This window comes from Spinacia oleracea, chromosome 4 (assembly GCF_020520425.1).
Source record: "Spinacia oleracea cultivar Varoflay chromosome 4, BTI_SOV_V1, whole genome shotgun sequence".
Lineage (NCBI taxonomy): Eukaryota > Viridiplantae > Streptophyta > Magnoliopsida > Caryophyllales > Amaranthaceae > Spinacia > Spinacia oleracea.
In genome coordinates, this window is record NC_079490.1 from 186,262,305 (window position 1) to 186,280,172 (window position 17,868).

Here is a 17,868-nt window from a genome sequence, read left to right on the forward strand (position 1 = left end):
TTGATCCGACTCGAAATTGGCCCGAAAAGCCCGCAATTTTTTGGCTTGAAATAACGATTTTTTTGGACACACAAAACCGGCCCGAAACTTAACCCCACCCGGCTCAAAATAATGGACAGATTTTATGTCCTCAACCTAACCCGAACCGTATCCGGCCCATCCCAAATCTGGTCCGACCAGTCTTTTGATCAGGTCTAGTGTTTTCTAAGAATTTTTATTTTACTCTCCCATTTTCTCTCTTTCTCAAGTTACAAGCTGCTCCCTCAATTGCTACCAGTCAACCTCTACCAGCCCACATTCTCTCTAAATTTCTTTATCTTTCTCTCTCTAAAACGTTATTTTGTTTTTATATCCTTAACTCCACCCGACCCCACTTTTCCCCCCCTCATCTGCACGTCCCTCTATTCATTTTCTCTCTCCTCCAAAGTTCATAATAATAAGCGCAGAAAATCATCTCAAATTAATCATCATCGTCACAAATGGGCGTCGACATGTCTAACAACCCCTCGAATTCCCAGTTTCCCAAAGACTTCTTCTCTTCCCCTGCTCTCTCCCTTTCCCTCGTAATTCCCAATTCCATCTCTCTCTCTTCAATTTATTGAATTAATTAAATAATTTGATTTGCACCTAACACCTTCTTTTTTCATTTGTTGCGAAAAGGCTGGGATTTTTCGGGGAGCGGAAGATGCGGCGGCGGAAGCGGCAGCGAAGAGTGCTGAAGTAGAGGACGGAGAAGAGGGGAGCGGAGTACGGCGAGAAGACACGGTTGAGATTAGTAGCGAGAACTCCGGCCATGCTCGTTCGAGGTCGGAGGATGATTTTATGAATGTTGACGATGACGACGACGACGACGGCGGTGGCGATGATAAAGGGAAGAAGAAGAAGAGGAAGAAATATCATCGTCATACTACGGAGCAAATTCGTGAAATGGAAGCGTAAGTCGTCCATTCTCTTTAATATTGTACAATTTTTTTAATGCTGGTACTCGCTCCATTCTTTTTTTAATTGTCGCATTAACCAACTTTCTCACTTTTTGGTTAATGTTCGTTTTACTACTGTGAGTTCGGTAAGAGTTCGTTCGGTATCACTGTCAGTTTTCACTTTTTGTTTTTGTAAGTCATACTAATACCGTATGATTTAGATTGAATATTTAACTAAAAATAGTCATATTTGAAAACTGACAGTAAAAAAATTGAAAACTATGTGGTTTTCATATTTTGGTTTTTAGTTTATAAAAAACAAAAAACTGAAAAAAAAAATGATACCGAATGAACCCTAAATTTACTACTAGATTAATAAAATATCTCGTTTTTCTTCCCTAAATTATTATACAACTAGGACAAACAACAATTAAAAAGAAACAGAGAGAGTACTTTGTAAATTTGTTTTACGGTCATTTAAGTTGTGACCCACGAGGTCAATTAGCTATGAGATCGAATTTCATCTACATTCTTTGTCGCCGAGTTAACTATTGAAGGTCATGTAACCTAAAATATCTCGTGCTACCGTTACATTTTAACTATCGTTTAGAAATTAAGAAAACTACTTGTAATTTCTTTTCCTTTGTTTACATTTTAACTATCGATTAGAAATTAAGAAAACTACTTGTAATTTCTTTTCCTTTGTTTTTCAAAACCGATATACGGAGTATTAAGTTAGGAGTTGCGAGAGTGTTGCATCGCTAACAGAGTCAGTTTGTTGTCTTTTCCGAGAGTGGGAAGAAAGTGACCTTAAATTTATTAAAAGATACTACAATATATTATGGCCGGTGACGGATTTTTCGGGTTGGAAATAAAATCTCCAAAATCTCCTTTTTTTTTTTTTTTTTTTTTTCTGATCGATTTTGATTTTATTTGATTTTATTTTCTGCTCGTGAAGATTTGTTGAGAAATGACTAATCACTGATCAAAATGATGTGATTTTGGAGTAATTTTGGAGTAATAAGTAATTGGAATCGTCAATTTCTACAGGGATTATAATTGATTGCTAAAAAGTGAAGTAGTTCGTGTTTTTCATTGGCTGAAATTAATGATATGATATTATACCCCACAAAATGGACCATCTTCATCAAATTTAATGTTGTAATGCCTAAATATTTTTCCACGTTTTGTAATTTATATCCTCAAAATATTTATTTTTTGTTATTTGAATTAATTAAAATAAATGCTACTTATTTCTTTCCCTTACCTAATCTTAGGAAGATCATTTGTTAGTAAGAAGTAACATTCAAATGTTAATGTAATAGTATAGCATGAATCATGATACTCTTTTTTTATTGTTGTCATAAATGATGACAAAAGAAAATAACAACATAAATTTTCCGAGATAGATGTGCATTTACAAAGTTTTGGTCTACTCTATCGGTCCTTTAATACTCGCACCGTTTTGACTTTTTGCACACTTAACATAATTCACTTTGACCCTATTTTATTTCTAAAATATAAAAACAAATGTTAGTATATATATAATATATTGTTGGCTTTATTTTAATATATATTTTCAAATATTAACATTTTTATAAGTTTTATAATATGTAGTTAAATATATTGGTGGTCAAAGTTGTGCATGGGCAATCGTGTCCAGTCAAAACGGTACGAGTATTAAGGGACAGAGGGAGTATTAGTTAAGTCGTTAAGATGAGGAATACAACTGTACAAAAGCTTACCCGCGAAAGAAAAAAAAAAATAACACAATATATGGAGTGTTATGGTTTGCTTAAGGGGGAAGAAGAGCATTTGATTAAGGTGGTGATTAGATAGACTCTAGCAAACTAGCTACTCCCTCTGTATTTATTTAAGTGATACACTTGTCTTTTCCGACCGTATTTATTTAAGAGATACACTTGTCATTTTTAGTAACTTATCAACCCCACCATCTAATTAAATAATCTATCTACAATTCTACACCCCCCACCCCCTAAAATGACATGGTCCCCACTTGTTTAATTATTAAAATATCTATCCAACTCCACTTGCTTTATTATTTTATTTCATTCAATTCTTCTTCTTAATACCCGTGCTCGACCAAGTGTATCTCTTAAACAAATACGGAAGGAGTAGTTACAAATTGCGTGCTAAAATGCTAATTTTAGGCAACTAGTTAACTAGCTTTAATTATTGTACTAATTAATTGTCCAACTAGGATTAGGGAAATTTCCTACTCCGTACTTGATATGGGAGCGGAATTTCGGCATGCTGTGATGTACATCACAGAGCATTTTGTGTACCATTCATTAAAAAGAAAGTACCATTTCATTAAACGGAGTACCATTACGATAAAAAACATGTACCATTACGATTAAAACAGGTACCATTGAAATTCAATTTATTTACAGAAATGCCCCTGTGATGTGTTTTGAAACACATCACAACATGCCGAAATGACTTCCTCTACTTGATATAAGTCATTTCACAATTTTTGTTTAAAGACAGTGTACCAATAAATATTGTACAAAAGTTAAGTTAAAACGTTTAATAATTACTCTGGTATAATGTGAAAGTTATTTTTTTAAAATATGTAATAATGTACTGTATTGCATATAAAAGTAACTATATAACTCTTAAATAGTAAATAAATAAATATACTTAGTATAATATAAAAGAAAATTAAAATAAGTTAAAAGTTATCAAAAATTAAGTAAAAGTTACGCCGATGAACAATTTTTTTATTGTACATACACTTCGATGAAAGACCTTTTGAAGTTATTTACCGCAATTTTAAAAGTACAAAAGAGAAAGTAAAGTATAAGTTGTAATTGGTGTATTGATGTCTTGATGAGCTAGATAAGATTACTACTACCTTCATGTTGGTTGTTTCCATTTTATCTTTGTTGTCTGATAGCTCTTTATTCCTCCACAGCTCCCACTCATGAAAAGTTATGTGTCACTCAAATTGAGGAAGTAATTTTGATTACGAAAATGGTAAAACTCGCAACATGCTATCTTTAAGCCGTGTCATAATTATAACATGACATGCTGATGTGTCCTGATTTAAATCAGAAACTAAAATATTTAACTTATACTTCCTCCGTCTTTTAATACTCGCAACGTTTGGACTTTTGCCACTATTCATATAATCTACTTTGACTATTCTTAGTGTTTTTTATATAAGATAAAACATAGTCATGTGGGATCCTGTTAGATTCGTCTCAATGTGTACTTTCAAAATATCAACTTTTTATAATTTTTTGCATAAAGAGAATTTGAGATATAAATGATCAAAGTTGTGCATTGGCATGCGTGAAACTAACAAATGTTGCGAGTATTAAAAGACGGAGGAAGTATAACCTATTATATATGTTACAAAAAAATGTAAGAAAATCTTAATATTCTAATTTGTTTATTTATTTATTTATATCGACTACCTTATTTACATATTTCATACTGTAGTAAAAATATTGCATTGATGACGCATAACCTACCTGACACATATATGCACCAATAAAACTCTGACACGTAAGATTGCGTCAGGTAAATGTTATCCCCACATATGACCTTTATCATTACCTGATTACTAATGATTAAGACAATGTTGTATTTCTTTGAACGTATGATAAATAATACTCCGTACCTCTTATAATATGTACTGCACTTGGTTAAATAGGCTAGAATTATCTAATTATCCTCTCACGTAATGCATGCTTTTCAAAGTTAGGCTTATTACTCTCCTAATAAAAGGTTTTGTTACAAAAAGAGTTGTTTATCTTATAAATAACATACTGAGTAATTGGTTAATTAACATTCATAATACATACTTACGATACTAAACGTTTTATTATGACAACTAGTTGTTGGGCCCGGGCGATGCCCCGGGTTACAACATTAACAATCTTTACATTTACTTATATTTTTTTTTGCAATGATAACATGAAAAATGTCATAGCTTAGTGGTAAAAGTTTTAACCTTTAAACTCAAGGTCAAGGGTTCAAACTTTATGCAAACCATATTTGATATTTTTTTATGTAATGAAGATTAGATGGAGTGAATCAATGGCGGATCTTATGTATGGCTGGGGTGGGCCTGGCCCCCCTGCCGAAATTTTTTATAGTGTAATTTTAGTTACGGCCCCCCTAAAATTTGTGTATAATTATATAATTACATAGTATATTGCTTAATTTTTTTCTACCGGCCCCTCTCATAAAACCGTTCAAGGTCCGCCACTGGAGTGAATGACCAATAAACAGAGCGCCACGTGTTACGTATGCTTTCTTATAAACGCCTTTTAATATATAGTATAGATTCGTGTTAAGTAAAAATAGTATTATCTCCCTTTTCCTGCGTCCTTTTCTTCTCCCCACAACTTCCTTAGAAATCCAATTGATGAGAAAACCTTTTTGTTGAACCAACGTAAGTGTAGTCATTGAGTCATTGTAAACTCATTATTGTCTTTTCCTACTTTGATCAAATCTTTTTATCTGTTCTATGATTGCTTAGGTCCTCTTAATCCTTAATTTAATGTAACAAATTTCACTAATCATCAAATTTACTCGTAATTTGCGTTTATCATCATTGCATCCTAATACTGTATTATTGCTCATTTATTTGTCCTATATGCAACTCCTAAAGTTATTGTTCTTACAAACTTTATGCCCAAACTCTTTAATTTGTTATAGATACCTAAGAGTTAATTTGGTTAGATAGTACTAGTTTTTCTTCACAAAATACAATTATAATGTTCCCCCCCTCTTGCTTTAATTACAAAATCTATCTTGTTACCCCGTTATACAAAGAGACAATGTTCCAAGCGTGTTCTTTTTGCTCATTTTATCAGTTTATTTCATTTAAAATAAATAAATTAAATGAGCAAAACTGATACGAAAATGATAAAGGTCGCAACATGCGACCTTTAAGCCGTGTCACAATGATGACATGTCATGCTTATGTGTCATGATTTAAATTGGAAACTAAAATACCTAACTTATATAATCTATTATACATATTTCAAAAAAAGGTAGGAACATCTGAATATTCTAATTTATTTCATTCTTTACATCAATTACCTTATTTGCATATTTTAATAGTAAAAATATTACATTGATAGTAAAGATATTCTAATGACGCAAACCTACGTGACGCCTATATATACAAATTAAATTCCAACACGTAAGATTGCGACAACTAAATGTTGTCGCAACTTGCGACCTTTATCATCGACCAAACTGATAAAATGAGTAAACAACAACTTGAGTACACCTAACTCCAGATGTACATGGGAATCAGACAAAATTAGAATGTTGAAAAAATACCTTTCAAAGGACTCAACTCTTAAATCAAACATGCCAATTTGAATTTTGTATAGCATTTTGTTTTAGTAAGGCTTCGTTTGGTAGGGCGTAAAACGTTTTCATTGTAAAATAATTTTCCATGGAAAACATTTTTCAAGGGAAAACACAACTCCAAACTAGTTTTCCTTTGTTTGGTAACTTAAAAGGAAAATGGGAGAAGATGGTGAAGATTGAGGGGAAGAAAGGAGAGGGAGGTAAGGAGGAAAGAAGGAAAAGTGGTTTCCCTCTCTTTCAAAAGGAAAAGGGTTTTCCACCTTTGAGGAGTCATGAAAAGTTGTTTTACATCCCTTACCCAACCAAACAACGTAAAATGATTGAAAAGAGGAAAATCGTTTTCTATGAAAACTTTTTACGCCCTACCAAACGGAGCCTAAGAGTGAAGAATTTTTTTTTAATAATCATACAATTATATAAACCATATTGCAGGTTGTTTAAAGAGTCACCACATCCAGATGAGAAGCAAAGGCAACAACTTAGCAAACAACTAGGCCTTCATCCTAGGCAAGTCAAATTTTGGTTTCAAAATCGCCGAACTCAGATTAAGGTAATAATCTTACTTAATTAGCAATATCACCACCCGGAATCAGTTATTACACCATCTGAATTTCACTTATATGTGACCATTAATTCTGAACAAAACCTGTAACACAAATAAAAAGCCAGTAAAAAATCATGTTAAATCTAATACTACATCCGTTTCAGAAAGTTCTTTACGCTTTGGAAAATGTGTCTAAAGTATAAAAACTTTGACCGTAAATTTTACCAATTATATACATCAAAACGTTACATGTAAGATCTTGTTAGATTGGTCTCGGGATATATTTTCAGAATATCAAATTTTTATAATTTTTTCACATACGAAATTGGATATATTTGTAGTTAAATATTGCATTGGAGTTCGTGCAAATAGTAACTGTAAAGATCTTTTTGAAACGGAGGTAGTACTATCTTACTTACATGGATGCTGCTTAATTATGTACCAGGCTATACAAGAACGCCATGAGAATTCCTTATTGAAAACGGAGTTGGAAAAGATGAAAGAAGAGAACAAGTCTTTGAGAGAAAACACACAGAAAACATCATGCCCCAACTGTGGATTTGCTAACACTAGTAGGGACTCTACTGTAACAGCTGATGATCAACAACATCTAAAACTCGAAAATGCTAAACTTAAGGCTGAGGTATAGTCATCTAACTCAAATTTATTAACTTTAGAAAATTAAACAGAACAAACTTAGTACATGTTTGGTGTAGCGTTTTAAATGATGGAAACGGAATCAATTAACTGTTTTTCATTACCTAGTTTTTGGTATTAGAGGAGTGGTAACACAATCCATTTCCTAAGGTTAACCATTAGCACCATTTGTTACCCCCCCTGCCCTATGGTAACAACATTGTTGCCCCTCCTCAATCCTCAACTAGTTAGGGTGCAAACAAGCCGAGCCGAGTCGAGTCGAGCCGAGTACTACCCTATTCATGTTCATTTAATTTAGGCGAGTTTGAGCCCTACCTTTCAACCGAGCTCAAGAATCTGTTCAAGCTCGGTCCGTTTAAGAGATTTTGTGTTCGTAAATGACCGTTTATTAATCGAGCCAAATTTATAGACGAACTTTTGTCTTAAACGAGCTTTGCGTTTTAGGGTTTAACCATTTGAAAATATAAGTTTGAATGTGCACTAATTTTGCCTTTTAAATTCATTTTTTTTTTTATTCTATGATATTCTTTTTGGATGTTAAAAGTCAAAATACATTTTTATCTATAATAAAACAATTATGTATGGCAAATTTAATTATGAACACAAATAGACGAGCTCATTCATGAACATAACCAAACGAATGATTCATGAGCTTAGATGAACGAGCATGCGTATGTTTATGTTCAAGCTCGTTTACTAAACGAGCTTCAAAAGTTGTTCAAGCTAGGCTCATTTATTAAATAAACGAACACGAACGAGCTTTAACCAGCCCGAACCCAAGTAGTTTATTGAGAGTCTCGGCTCATTTGCACTCTTAGTTACTAGTGATTCCTTTCCCAAGTTTTACCAGACAACTAATATTAATAATAGTTAACACTACCCTTTCCCCTTCTTATTTATTTCCTTTCCTAAGTTTATACAAAACATACCCTTAGTTGTATTATTCGTTTATGTTTATGTAGGTTGAGAAACTTCGAGCAGTTGTAGGTAAATACCCACCAGGAAGAATCTCTCCAACAGCAGCTTCACATTCAACTTCAAATTATCAAGATAATAACAACAGAAGCTCATTAGATTTGTACACTGGTGTCTTTGGCATTGACAAGTTGAAGATTATGGATGTTGTTGATAAATCATTGCAAGAATTGAAAAAGATGGCAACTTCAGGGGAGCCATTGTGGGTGAAAAGTTTGGAAAATGATCGAGAAATACTTAACTATGATGAGTATATCAAAGAGTTTCCTGTTGAGAGCTCTAGTGGTAGTGGGAAGCTTAGGAGATCAATAGAGGCCTCAAGGGAGAGTAGAGTTGTTTTTGTTGATCTTCCCAGGCTTGTTCAAAGCTTCATGGATGTGGTAAGAAAACTCTTAGCATTAGCTCTATAAATTTGGATTATTCTTGGTTATTTAGTTTTATTTTTTAGAGTTAAACCTCTGATCTTTTGAGCTGAATTTTATTGTATTGAATTGAACTGAAGTGACATGAATTGAACTGAACTGAACTGAATGCTATTGGTTTGAACTGAAGTGACATGAATTGAACTGAACTGAATTAAATGCTATTGATCTGAACTGAAGTGACATGAACTGAACTGAACTGAACTGAAGTGACATGAATTGAGCTGAAATGAACTGAATGCTATTGATCTGAATTCAACTGAAATAAACTGAAATTCAACCAAAAAGAACAGTGTGTATTTGATGGGAGAACATTCTCTCCCGTTACTGGACCATTGAGTTATTGGAGAAGATACCAATCCTTGATTAATATGAATTTGTTTTGTAGAATCAATGGAAGGAAACACTTAACTGAATTGAATGTTATTGAACTGAACTGATGTGACATGAATTGAACTGAACTGAACTAAAATGAATGCTATTGATCTGAACTGAAATAAACTGAATGTTATTGATCTGAACTGAACTGAAAAAAAGTGAAGTTCAACCAAAAAGACTAGGGGCGTATTTGATGGGAGAACATTCTCTCCCAATACTGGACCATTGAGTTATTGGAGAAGATACCAATCCTTGATTAATATGAACTTGTTTTGTAGAATCAATGGAAGGAAATATTCCCATGCTTGATTTCCAAGGCGGCTTTGGTGAATGTCATCTCAAACGGTGAAGGTCTCAACAAAGATGGTGCAGTTCAGTTGGTAAGTAATTTAACTAATTGATGAGCAATAACAGACATATTTTATCATTATTATTATTATTATTATTATTATTATTATTATTATTATTATTGTTATTATATTAACAATTGATAATAATTTGCATTGTAATTAAAATGATTAGGACGTCCTAATTTTGGCTCCACAAACATAATCATTATCACAAAGAATAATCCCTTATTTTTAACAGATTGCACTTTATTCTCATCACTACCAAACTCAACTTTGTGTCGAAAGATTTTTTTTTTTTTTGGACATTTCAGCTGTAATTGATGATTATGAAGAAGTCAAGAACATTCGTTTTGCTTTTTGCGAATTATTTACTCTTGAAGCAATGCTGCACATATCAATCATCAACAGTTAGATGTTGCAGTACACTCTTAGGATTCATTCATTTGAACTTTTTGATCTTAGTCTGAACTTATTAGCCCTCGTAGAAACTTATTTTCTTAGATGAACTTTTCTGATTTTGCCTTATCGGAACTAATCTGAACTTAATTCGTTCTGTATCATTTTTTTGTTTCCAGTTTTCTGTTTACAAAATAAAAAACCAAATAGGAAAACCACAAAAACTAGCTCCCAGTTTTTTGTTGTCACTTTTCCAAATCAACATGGTATGACTACTTTTTGGTTCATGATTCAATTTAATCATATGATTTTCAAAACCTAAGGTGATATCGGACGAGCACTAATCCAGGTGGAAATGCACTTATATCACATGAAGCTATGTTTATTTAAGGTGAAAAGAACAAAGCTTAATAGGAAAATTTACACTTTATTAAAGCCTAACTAGTATTTAGGCCCGGCCGATGCTCCGGGTTACTACGTCAATAACATTCTCATTTACTTATATTATTTGTTTTTGCAATTTTATCATGACACATGCAATAGCTTAGTGGTAAAAGTTTTATTGTTTAAATTTAAGGTCAGAGACTCAGGGGTTCAAACCTTAATGTACATACAACGACCGACCCATAAACAATGTGACACGTCACACGAGGCACATATACTTTCGTTTATACGTCTTTTAATATATAGTATATAGATATTGCTAATTTTGTTACATCCTATATAGATGTATGCAGAGTTGCAAATGTTAACCCCTATGGTTCCCACAAGAGAGGTATACTTTGTGAGATGCTGCAAACAACTGAGTCCAGAACAATGGGCAATTGTGGATGTATCTATAGACAAGTTAGAAGATAACATCGACGCTTCACTGATAAAATGTCGAAAACGGGCTTCTGGATGCATCATAGAAGATAAATCAAATGGCCATTGCAGGGTAAATTAATTACATACAAAATATGCTTAATTTAATTTCAAAGTGTTTTTTTTAAAGTCTAAAACTCTTTTAGAAAATTTGGTAATATTAATCCAATTTTTGACCGATTTTCTTTTATTAATCCCATCTAAGACATTTTTATTTATTTTAATACTCCCACCTTTTATACACAACGACTTTTATTAGGAGGGTTAACTAACCGATAACGGTGAAAAAGTCAACGAGATGATGATGATGACTGAATATATTGAGGGAGAAGAGAGAGAGAGAGTATCTCCACATAGGGACATATTACCGCATACAACATGTTTACAACCTGTTGGACCCAATAAAAGTCGTTGAATAGTAAAGGTGAGATTATTAAAACATACTACCTTTGTTTCAAAAAGATATTTACACTTACTATTTGCACGGATTTCGGTGCAATGTTTGACAGTTAATATATCCAATTCTATACGACAAAAAATTATAAAAAATTGATATTATAAAATACATTTTGAGACGAATATAACAAGATATCTCATAATAAATTTTGATAGATATAATAGTGAGAATTTATGATCAAAGTTTTGATTATTGGACACATTTTTCAAAGCGTAAATAACTTAATGAAACTTAGGTAGTATGTCTTAGGTGGGTTTAATAAAAGAAAATCTGCCAAAAATTGGATTAATATTACCAAAATTTGAACTCTTTTATACTACAAGTTTAAAACTAATTAATGTGTTAATTTCATTATTAGGTTACTTGGGTAGAACATGTGGAATGGCAGAAGAGTACAGTCCATTCCTTGTACAGAACCATTGTTAACAGTGGCCTTGCTTTTGGTGCAAAGCATTGGATGTCTACTCTGCAACTCCAATGTGAACGCTCGGTTTTCTTCATGGCTACTAATGTTCCCACCAAGGATTCAAGTGGTACACCATTATACACTAGAAATTTACTTTCAAATATCAGATATTAGATTAGGTCTCGTACATTATATTCGAAAATGATTATTTGACCATCTGTTTTTTTTTATAAAATATTTATCACTTAAATCTAATGCGTAATTAATAAATCTTAAACGTAATAATTTAATCATCTTATGTTTTTTATGTGTTTAATATGACAATTTGACCAAAATATACGATATGTTTAATATGTTAATTTGACCAAAATATTTATTAAATATATTTTCTATTATCCATAATATGAATATTTAACTAAAATTTTACCAAAATTGTCTAATACTGATAATTTTTTTCATACATAAACAATTTTTACAAAAAGAGAGAGAAAAATATAAAAAATAGATATTCCCTCCGTTTTTAAATATTAGTCATGTTTTGACTTTTCAACTCGTTTCAACTCAATATTTAAACGTAAATATATCCAAATGTGTATGTTGAAAAAATATAAAAATTTGATATTGTTACACTACACATTAAGACGAACAAAATAAGATCTCACATGAATATGTTTTGAAGTACGTATTGGAAAGAAATTAGAAGATTCTGTTCAATTGTGAATAGTGTCAAGATTCCAAATGGGATTAATATTCAAGAACAGAGGGAGTATGTTATTTTAGGAAAGAAGTTTTTGGCGGAAAAACTTTACACCAGGGAGTGGCATGTGTTATTCTCTGTGTGTGTTTTAATATAATGTAATAGTACATAAGCAGTTTATACAAAGAGACGAGAAAAAAATAATAAAAAATAGATATGTTATTTTAGGAAAGGGGTTTTGGGTAGAATAATTTTGCACTAGGAAATGATATATGTAATACTTGGTTGCTGTTTTAATATAATGTAATATATTTTTTTTAAGGAAAACTATTATGGCAATTACAACACAATAAAGTTACCTTTTTGTCAATTACTACCTGAAAGTGTAAAATTTAAAGTTGTAATTGACAAATAGTCAACTTTATTGGGTAATATTTTGGAAAATTTCCTAATATCAATTTTTTTTTTTTCTTTTTTGATAGGGGTTGCCACGTTAGCAGGGAGGAAGAGCATACTAAAGTTGGCTCATAGAATGACATGGAGCTTTTGCCGGGCTATAGGAGCATCCACTTTCAACACATGGACCAAGATCACAACTAAAACGGGCGAAGATGTTAGAGTCGCATCACGAAAGAACTTGAACGATCCTTGTGAACCAATTGGAGTTATACTTTGTGCTGTTTCTTCTGTTTGGCTTCCTGTTTCTCCAACTGTTCTTTTCGATTTCTTAAGAGATGATGCTCACCGTCATGAGGTTCAACCCTTTCACTATAAAAATATTTTAAAAAAAATCTAAGGGCCAGTTCGGTACCATTTTACAAAATTAAAAACCAAAATATGAATATCACAAAAAGTAAGTTTTCAGTTTTTAAAATCAAACTAATTACTATAGGTATGACTATGTTTTGTTTTCATGATTTAATCTAAATTATATGACTTTCAAAATCAAAAAATAAAAAATTGGAAACTGGCAGTGATATCGAATGAGCCCTATGATTAATATTTCCTGATTAAGTCTTGTATTCTAATGCAGTGGGATGTAATGGCAAAGGGAGGTCAAGTACAAACGATTGTAAACTTAGCAAAAGGTCAAGATCGAGGCAACTCAGTCAGCATCCAGGTAAACTTCATTTTTATGGTAGAAACTATAAAGAAAAATACAGAAACTAGATTATGACGAGTTAATTTCTGTTCTTAGGATATTTAGGATAATGTTAGTCCTCACTATATTGCTAATGGGATTCAAAACTAAATTACCCCAGGATTCACTAATCCCATGAACGGAATACAACAAAATCAACCATTCTCGTGAATATGTTTTTTTGGAAAATGTTTTTTTGTGAGAAATATGAAAAAACGTAATTAAGTGTTATCCCTTTTGCATTAGAATAAATAGGAAACCAATTTGGCAACTACTAAATAACTAACTTTTGATAATATTCTATTAAAATATTAATTATTAATAACTGCAAAATATTAACGTTAATTATATCCTTAGTTAAACCATGTGCAAAGTGGTAAGTGCTAATCTTGATTAATAATAACATAGCCATATTATCAAACTAATACTAGCACACCAAACCCAATGCCCCCACTTGGCCCAATAACTTAAGCACATATCATATTCAATATATGTAGCACATAAGTTTATTAAAGACATGACATTCAACAAAACATATTTCACATAATTTGCCCATTCTTTAAATATTGCATTATGGTTGACTTTTCGCTTTCCAATACATACTTGACTCATAATATCTCGAATAATTGTATACATAAAATTTATAAAAAATTGATATTTAGAAATATATATCGATATTAATCTAACAAAATCTCACATGACTACAATTTTTCTTAGGTATGAATCACAAAAGTGACTTAAAGGTTTAGCGTAAATAATGTTAAAAAATAAAATGGTGCGATATCTATGGAACGGAGTAAATATATAAAATGAAGACTACATCTAACATTTTATAACCAAATAAGTTGGTGGAGTTGGTGGGGAACTTACCTTGTGATTTGGAGATCACATGGTTGAGCCCCATCAACTGCAAAATGTTTGGGAGGGACTCAAGCGAAAACATACATAGCTAGACTGGTTAACCTGTTTTAGATGCTGATTCAGTAGGGTCACTTCTTCTTACCTATTTAAAAAAAAAACATTTTATACAGTAAAACTGAGAATACAAGAACTTTGTATTCAACTTGTTTGCCTTTTATCATCTCTACACTTTTGATTTCAGACAATGAAGTCGAAGGATAAAATAACATGGGTACTTCAAGATAGCAGCACAAATTCATACGAGTCCATGGTAGTGTATGCCCCTGTTGAAATACCAGGTCTGCAGTCAGTCATGACAGGCTGTGACTCTAGCAATGTTCCGGTTTTTCCATCCGGGTTCTCGATCCTTCCAGACGGGTCGGAGTCAAGACCCCTTGTGTTGACTTCTAGGCAAGAAGAAGAGAAGTCCTCTGAAGGAGGGTCTTTGCTTACAATAGCTTTACAAGTAGTCACAAATAGTTCCCCTGCAGCAAAGCTTACTGTGGAATCTGTAGAGCCTGTTAGTTCAGTTATAGCATGTATACTTGGGAATATTAAGACGAGTCTGCAATGCGAGGATTAGACCTGGTTATTGGACAGGGTAGCTCGATGGGTATAGAGTTCGGGTCATGTTAATAGGGTTTTTATTGGGCAGGGTCTTAACTGGACAGGGTCAATATAGGGCCGGACTTATAACCCAATAATTTTGATAACTAAAATAGTTATGATGCGGAGTATAAAAAATTACATGGATAGCTTCCTACTCACTTGTATTCGCATACGACTATTTATTTTTCATTTTTTCTTGTTCGTTAATTGACCCGCCCGCTATTGACATGTGACCTGCTTTGACCCACCCATTATTGACCCTTTTATTACTCGACCCGCTTTTGACCCGCACCGACCCTGACCCGTCCCGCACAATAACCAGGCCTAACGAGGTGGATGAGTTGTACTCTGGCTTCTTGTAAGTAGGTAGAGGGATCTATAGCTGTAAAAAAAGATCATAGATTTTCCTTGGATGTTTGCTGCAAACTGTGTATTCTTTTGGTTGGTCCAATTTGTATTGGTATCTCATCTCCCCAAGTTCTGTAATAGTAGTTCTTTAGAACTTGTAATATGAAATGTGCCTGTTTTTCAAGGTACAGTATAAGGGAGAAGTATACGAGGCATCATATTAGAAGCAATTCTACTCGTATAATGTATTGAATCATGTTTTGTATTGGACAAAAGCTTTTGTGTAACACCGTCTAACGGTTAGACTACTTTTTTGGTACTAACTAAACTAATATAAAACATAACAATAATAAAATCATAATTAATTGAATAACAAAATAGTTAAGGTATAAAGACAAATAGTTAAATTTATGAGTCGAATAGTAATTATTTTCGAACAAACTTATTAATAACTAAAACTCATAAAATCTTAACTAATTAATCGCATTGCTTAACTAATCAGTTTTATTGTTTAATTAATTGGTTCAGTGCTTAACTAATAGGTTCAATTGCATAACTAATTGGTTTCGTTGTTTAACTAATTGAATTTCAAACTTAACTAATTGGTTTCAGCGGTTAACTAATTAGTTAAAGACTTAAAGTGCATGTATAAAAGTGGTCTAACCATTAGACCGTCTCTCCTAAAAATTTGTATTAGACTTTCTAAGGTTATTTGCCACATTTTTTGGTTGAGCAACGTTTGATGAATTATGCTGAAGTTGTGCCAATCAATAACACACTAGCAGAATTATTTGCAGGAAAGCATTATCACAGTGTGAAATACAAATTTGCAAAGGTAACACAGACTTCCAGCTTCAATAAACTGTCCTATATTTTCATGAAGGATAATCAGATCAGATTATTGCACATCACAGCAAATTCTATGTAATGAAGTAATTAGAGAGCTGGAATTCAACATATACAATGTAGTACTATAACTAAGAGAGTTACAGACTTACAGGCGATCAAAATTCGGACCGGGTCGGGCTTTAACACAAATCATCATGCCCAAACCCATAAATTTGGTGTGAGATTTGCAGGCCGGCACAAGATTTTCAGGTCGGGTCGGGTTTTGGTCTAAAATGTATATTTTATGCTACCCAAACCCGTACTTTTTCGAGCCGGTTCGGCAGGTCGGGCTATAGATGATCAGGTCTATAGTAACTAAAGAAAACAAATCAATCAAGTACAAAGAACACCAAGAAGCACTAAATTTGCTTAATCAAACCTGCTCATACTCATTGCAGAAACATAACCAATTATTTATCCTTAACTATCATGAAATATGCAGAAACATAACCAATTATCATGAAAACCCATTTCAGATTTCACATGAATTATACAGAATTTGTCACAAAAATACCATCAAGTTCCTCAATTTCTTAAAGATCAATAAAACAGAACGAAAAAAAATATAAGTAATAACAGAGTTTTGCATTAATTTAGACAGTAGAAAAACATACAAATATTCTCATTACAAAATAAACACAACCCCACCATTTTTTTCAGCCAGGCATTTCATCAAACACCTTACAAGCACTTTCTACAAAACCCAAAAAAACCCGAATTCCTAACTCACTCAAACAGTCTTATCCCCTTCCACCTGAGATTCAAGAGGAATACCAAGTTCATCAGAAGCAGCTTGAATAGGCTTGGGCCTAGTTGCAGAACTCTGCCTACCTTCAGGAGCAACAGCAAGAAAAGTCTTGGTTTTACTAATGGGTCGACATTTGTCAAGCTGAACCCAATCACCCACTTTGAACTGGTTATCCGGGTCATGGGCCTGGTACTTCTTCTTCTTCCTTACCCGACGCTTGTATTTGGGGTGCGGAGCGAGACGAACAACTTCGACATTAACCGTCTTGTCATTGGTGGCGCAGATGACTTTGCCTTGCATTGATCTCATGGCTTTGATGACTGGGAAGGTGTAGGTTGTGGAGGAGGACGGTGGTGAGGAGGAGAGAGATAGGGCGGAGAATGAGGGGAGGAGAGAGAGTTTGGTGGTGGTGCCATGGAGGAAGGGGTTGGGATTGGATGAGGAGAGAGGGGGTTTGAGGAGAGAGAAAGAGAGAGACATTGTTGTGTAATTGGATTGAAGATGAGGAGATTAGCTCATCTTTTTGTTTGGATGAGTGTGAGAGAAGATAATGTATGAAGAACTGGGCTGGGCTTTGTAAAAACTATTGGGTTGATAGTGTTGATTTCAATAAGGATAGGCCCATTTATGAGTTAGTTAGTTAGTCGTCGACTCGTCGGCTAGTCGGGCCAAAACCGGATTGGATTAGTCCGGAACCGGTTGGGTAGGAATCGCTCATTTTAATCGACCGAAGACCGGACCGGAGTTTTAGGTTCGGGTTGACAATTTACGTAATTTTAAACTTCTAAAAAGAAAAAATTGGAAATTCTT

At 33.2% G+C, this 17,868-nt stretch overlaps 2 protein-coding genes across 2 annotated transcripts; one reads left to right on the forward strand and one right to left on the reverse strand.

The window, feature by feature from the left end:
- Window positions 1-276: 276 nt before the first annotated feature.
- On the forward strand, window positions 277-15,560 carry LOC110801744 (homeobox-leucine zipper protein GLABRA 2). The gene is made up of 11 exons (XM_056843305.1): window positions 277-563; window positions 661-935; window positions 6,711-6,828; window positions 7,268-7,465; window positions 8,442-8,834; window positions 9,533-9,634; window positions 10,728-10,937; window positions 11,680-11,854; window positions 12,907-13,178; window positions 13,458-13,544; window positions 14,668-15,560. Exons 1-11 carry the CDS (start codon window positions 480-482, stop codon window positions 15,046-15,048), a joined length of 2,295 nt encoding a protein of 764 aa, XP_056699283.1. The 5' UTR covers window positions 277-479; the 3' UTR covers window positions 15,049-15,560.
- Window positions 15,561-16,876: 1,316 nt separating this feature from the next.
- Window positions 16,877-17,581, reverse strand: LOC110801786 (30S ribosomal protein S17, chloroplastic-like). Its single transcript, XM_022007206.2, has one exon. The coding sequence runs from the start codon at window positions 17,536-17,538 to the stop codon at window positions 17,041-17,043; it is 498 nt and encodes a 165-aa protein (XP_021862898.1). The 5' UTR covers window positions 17,539-17,581; the 3' UTR covers window positions 16,877-17,040.
- Window positions 17,582-17,868: the final 287 nt, after the last annotated feature.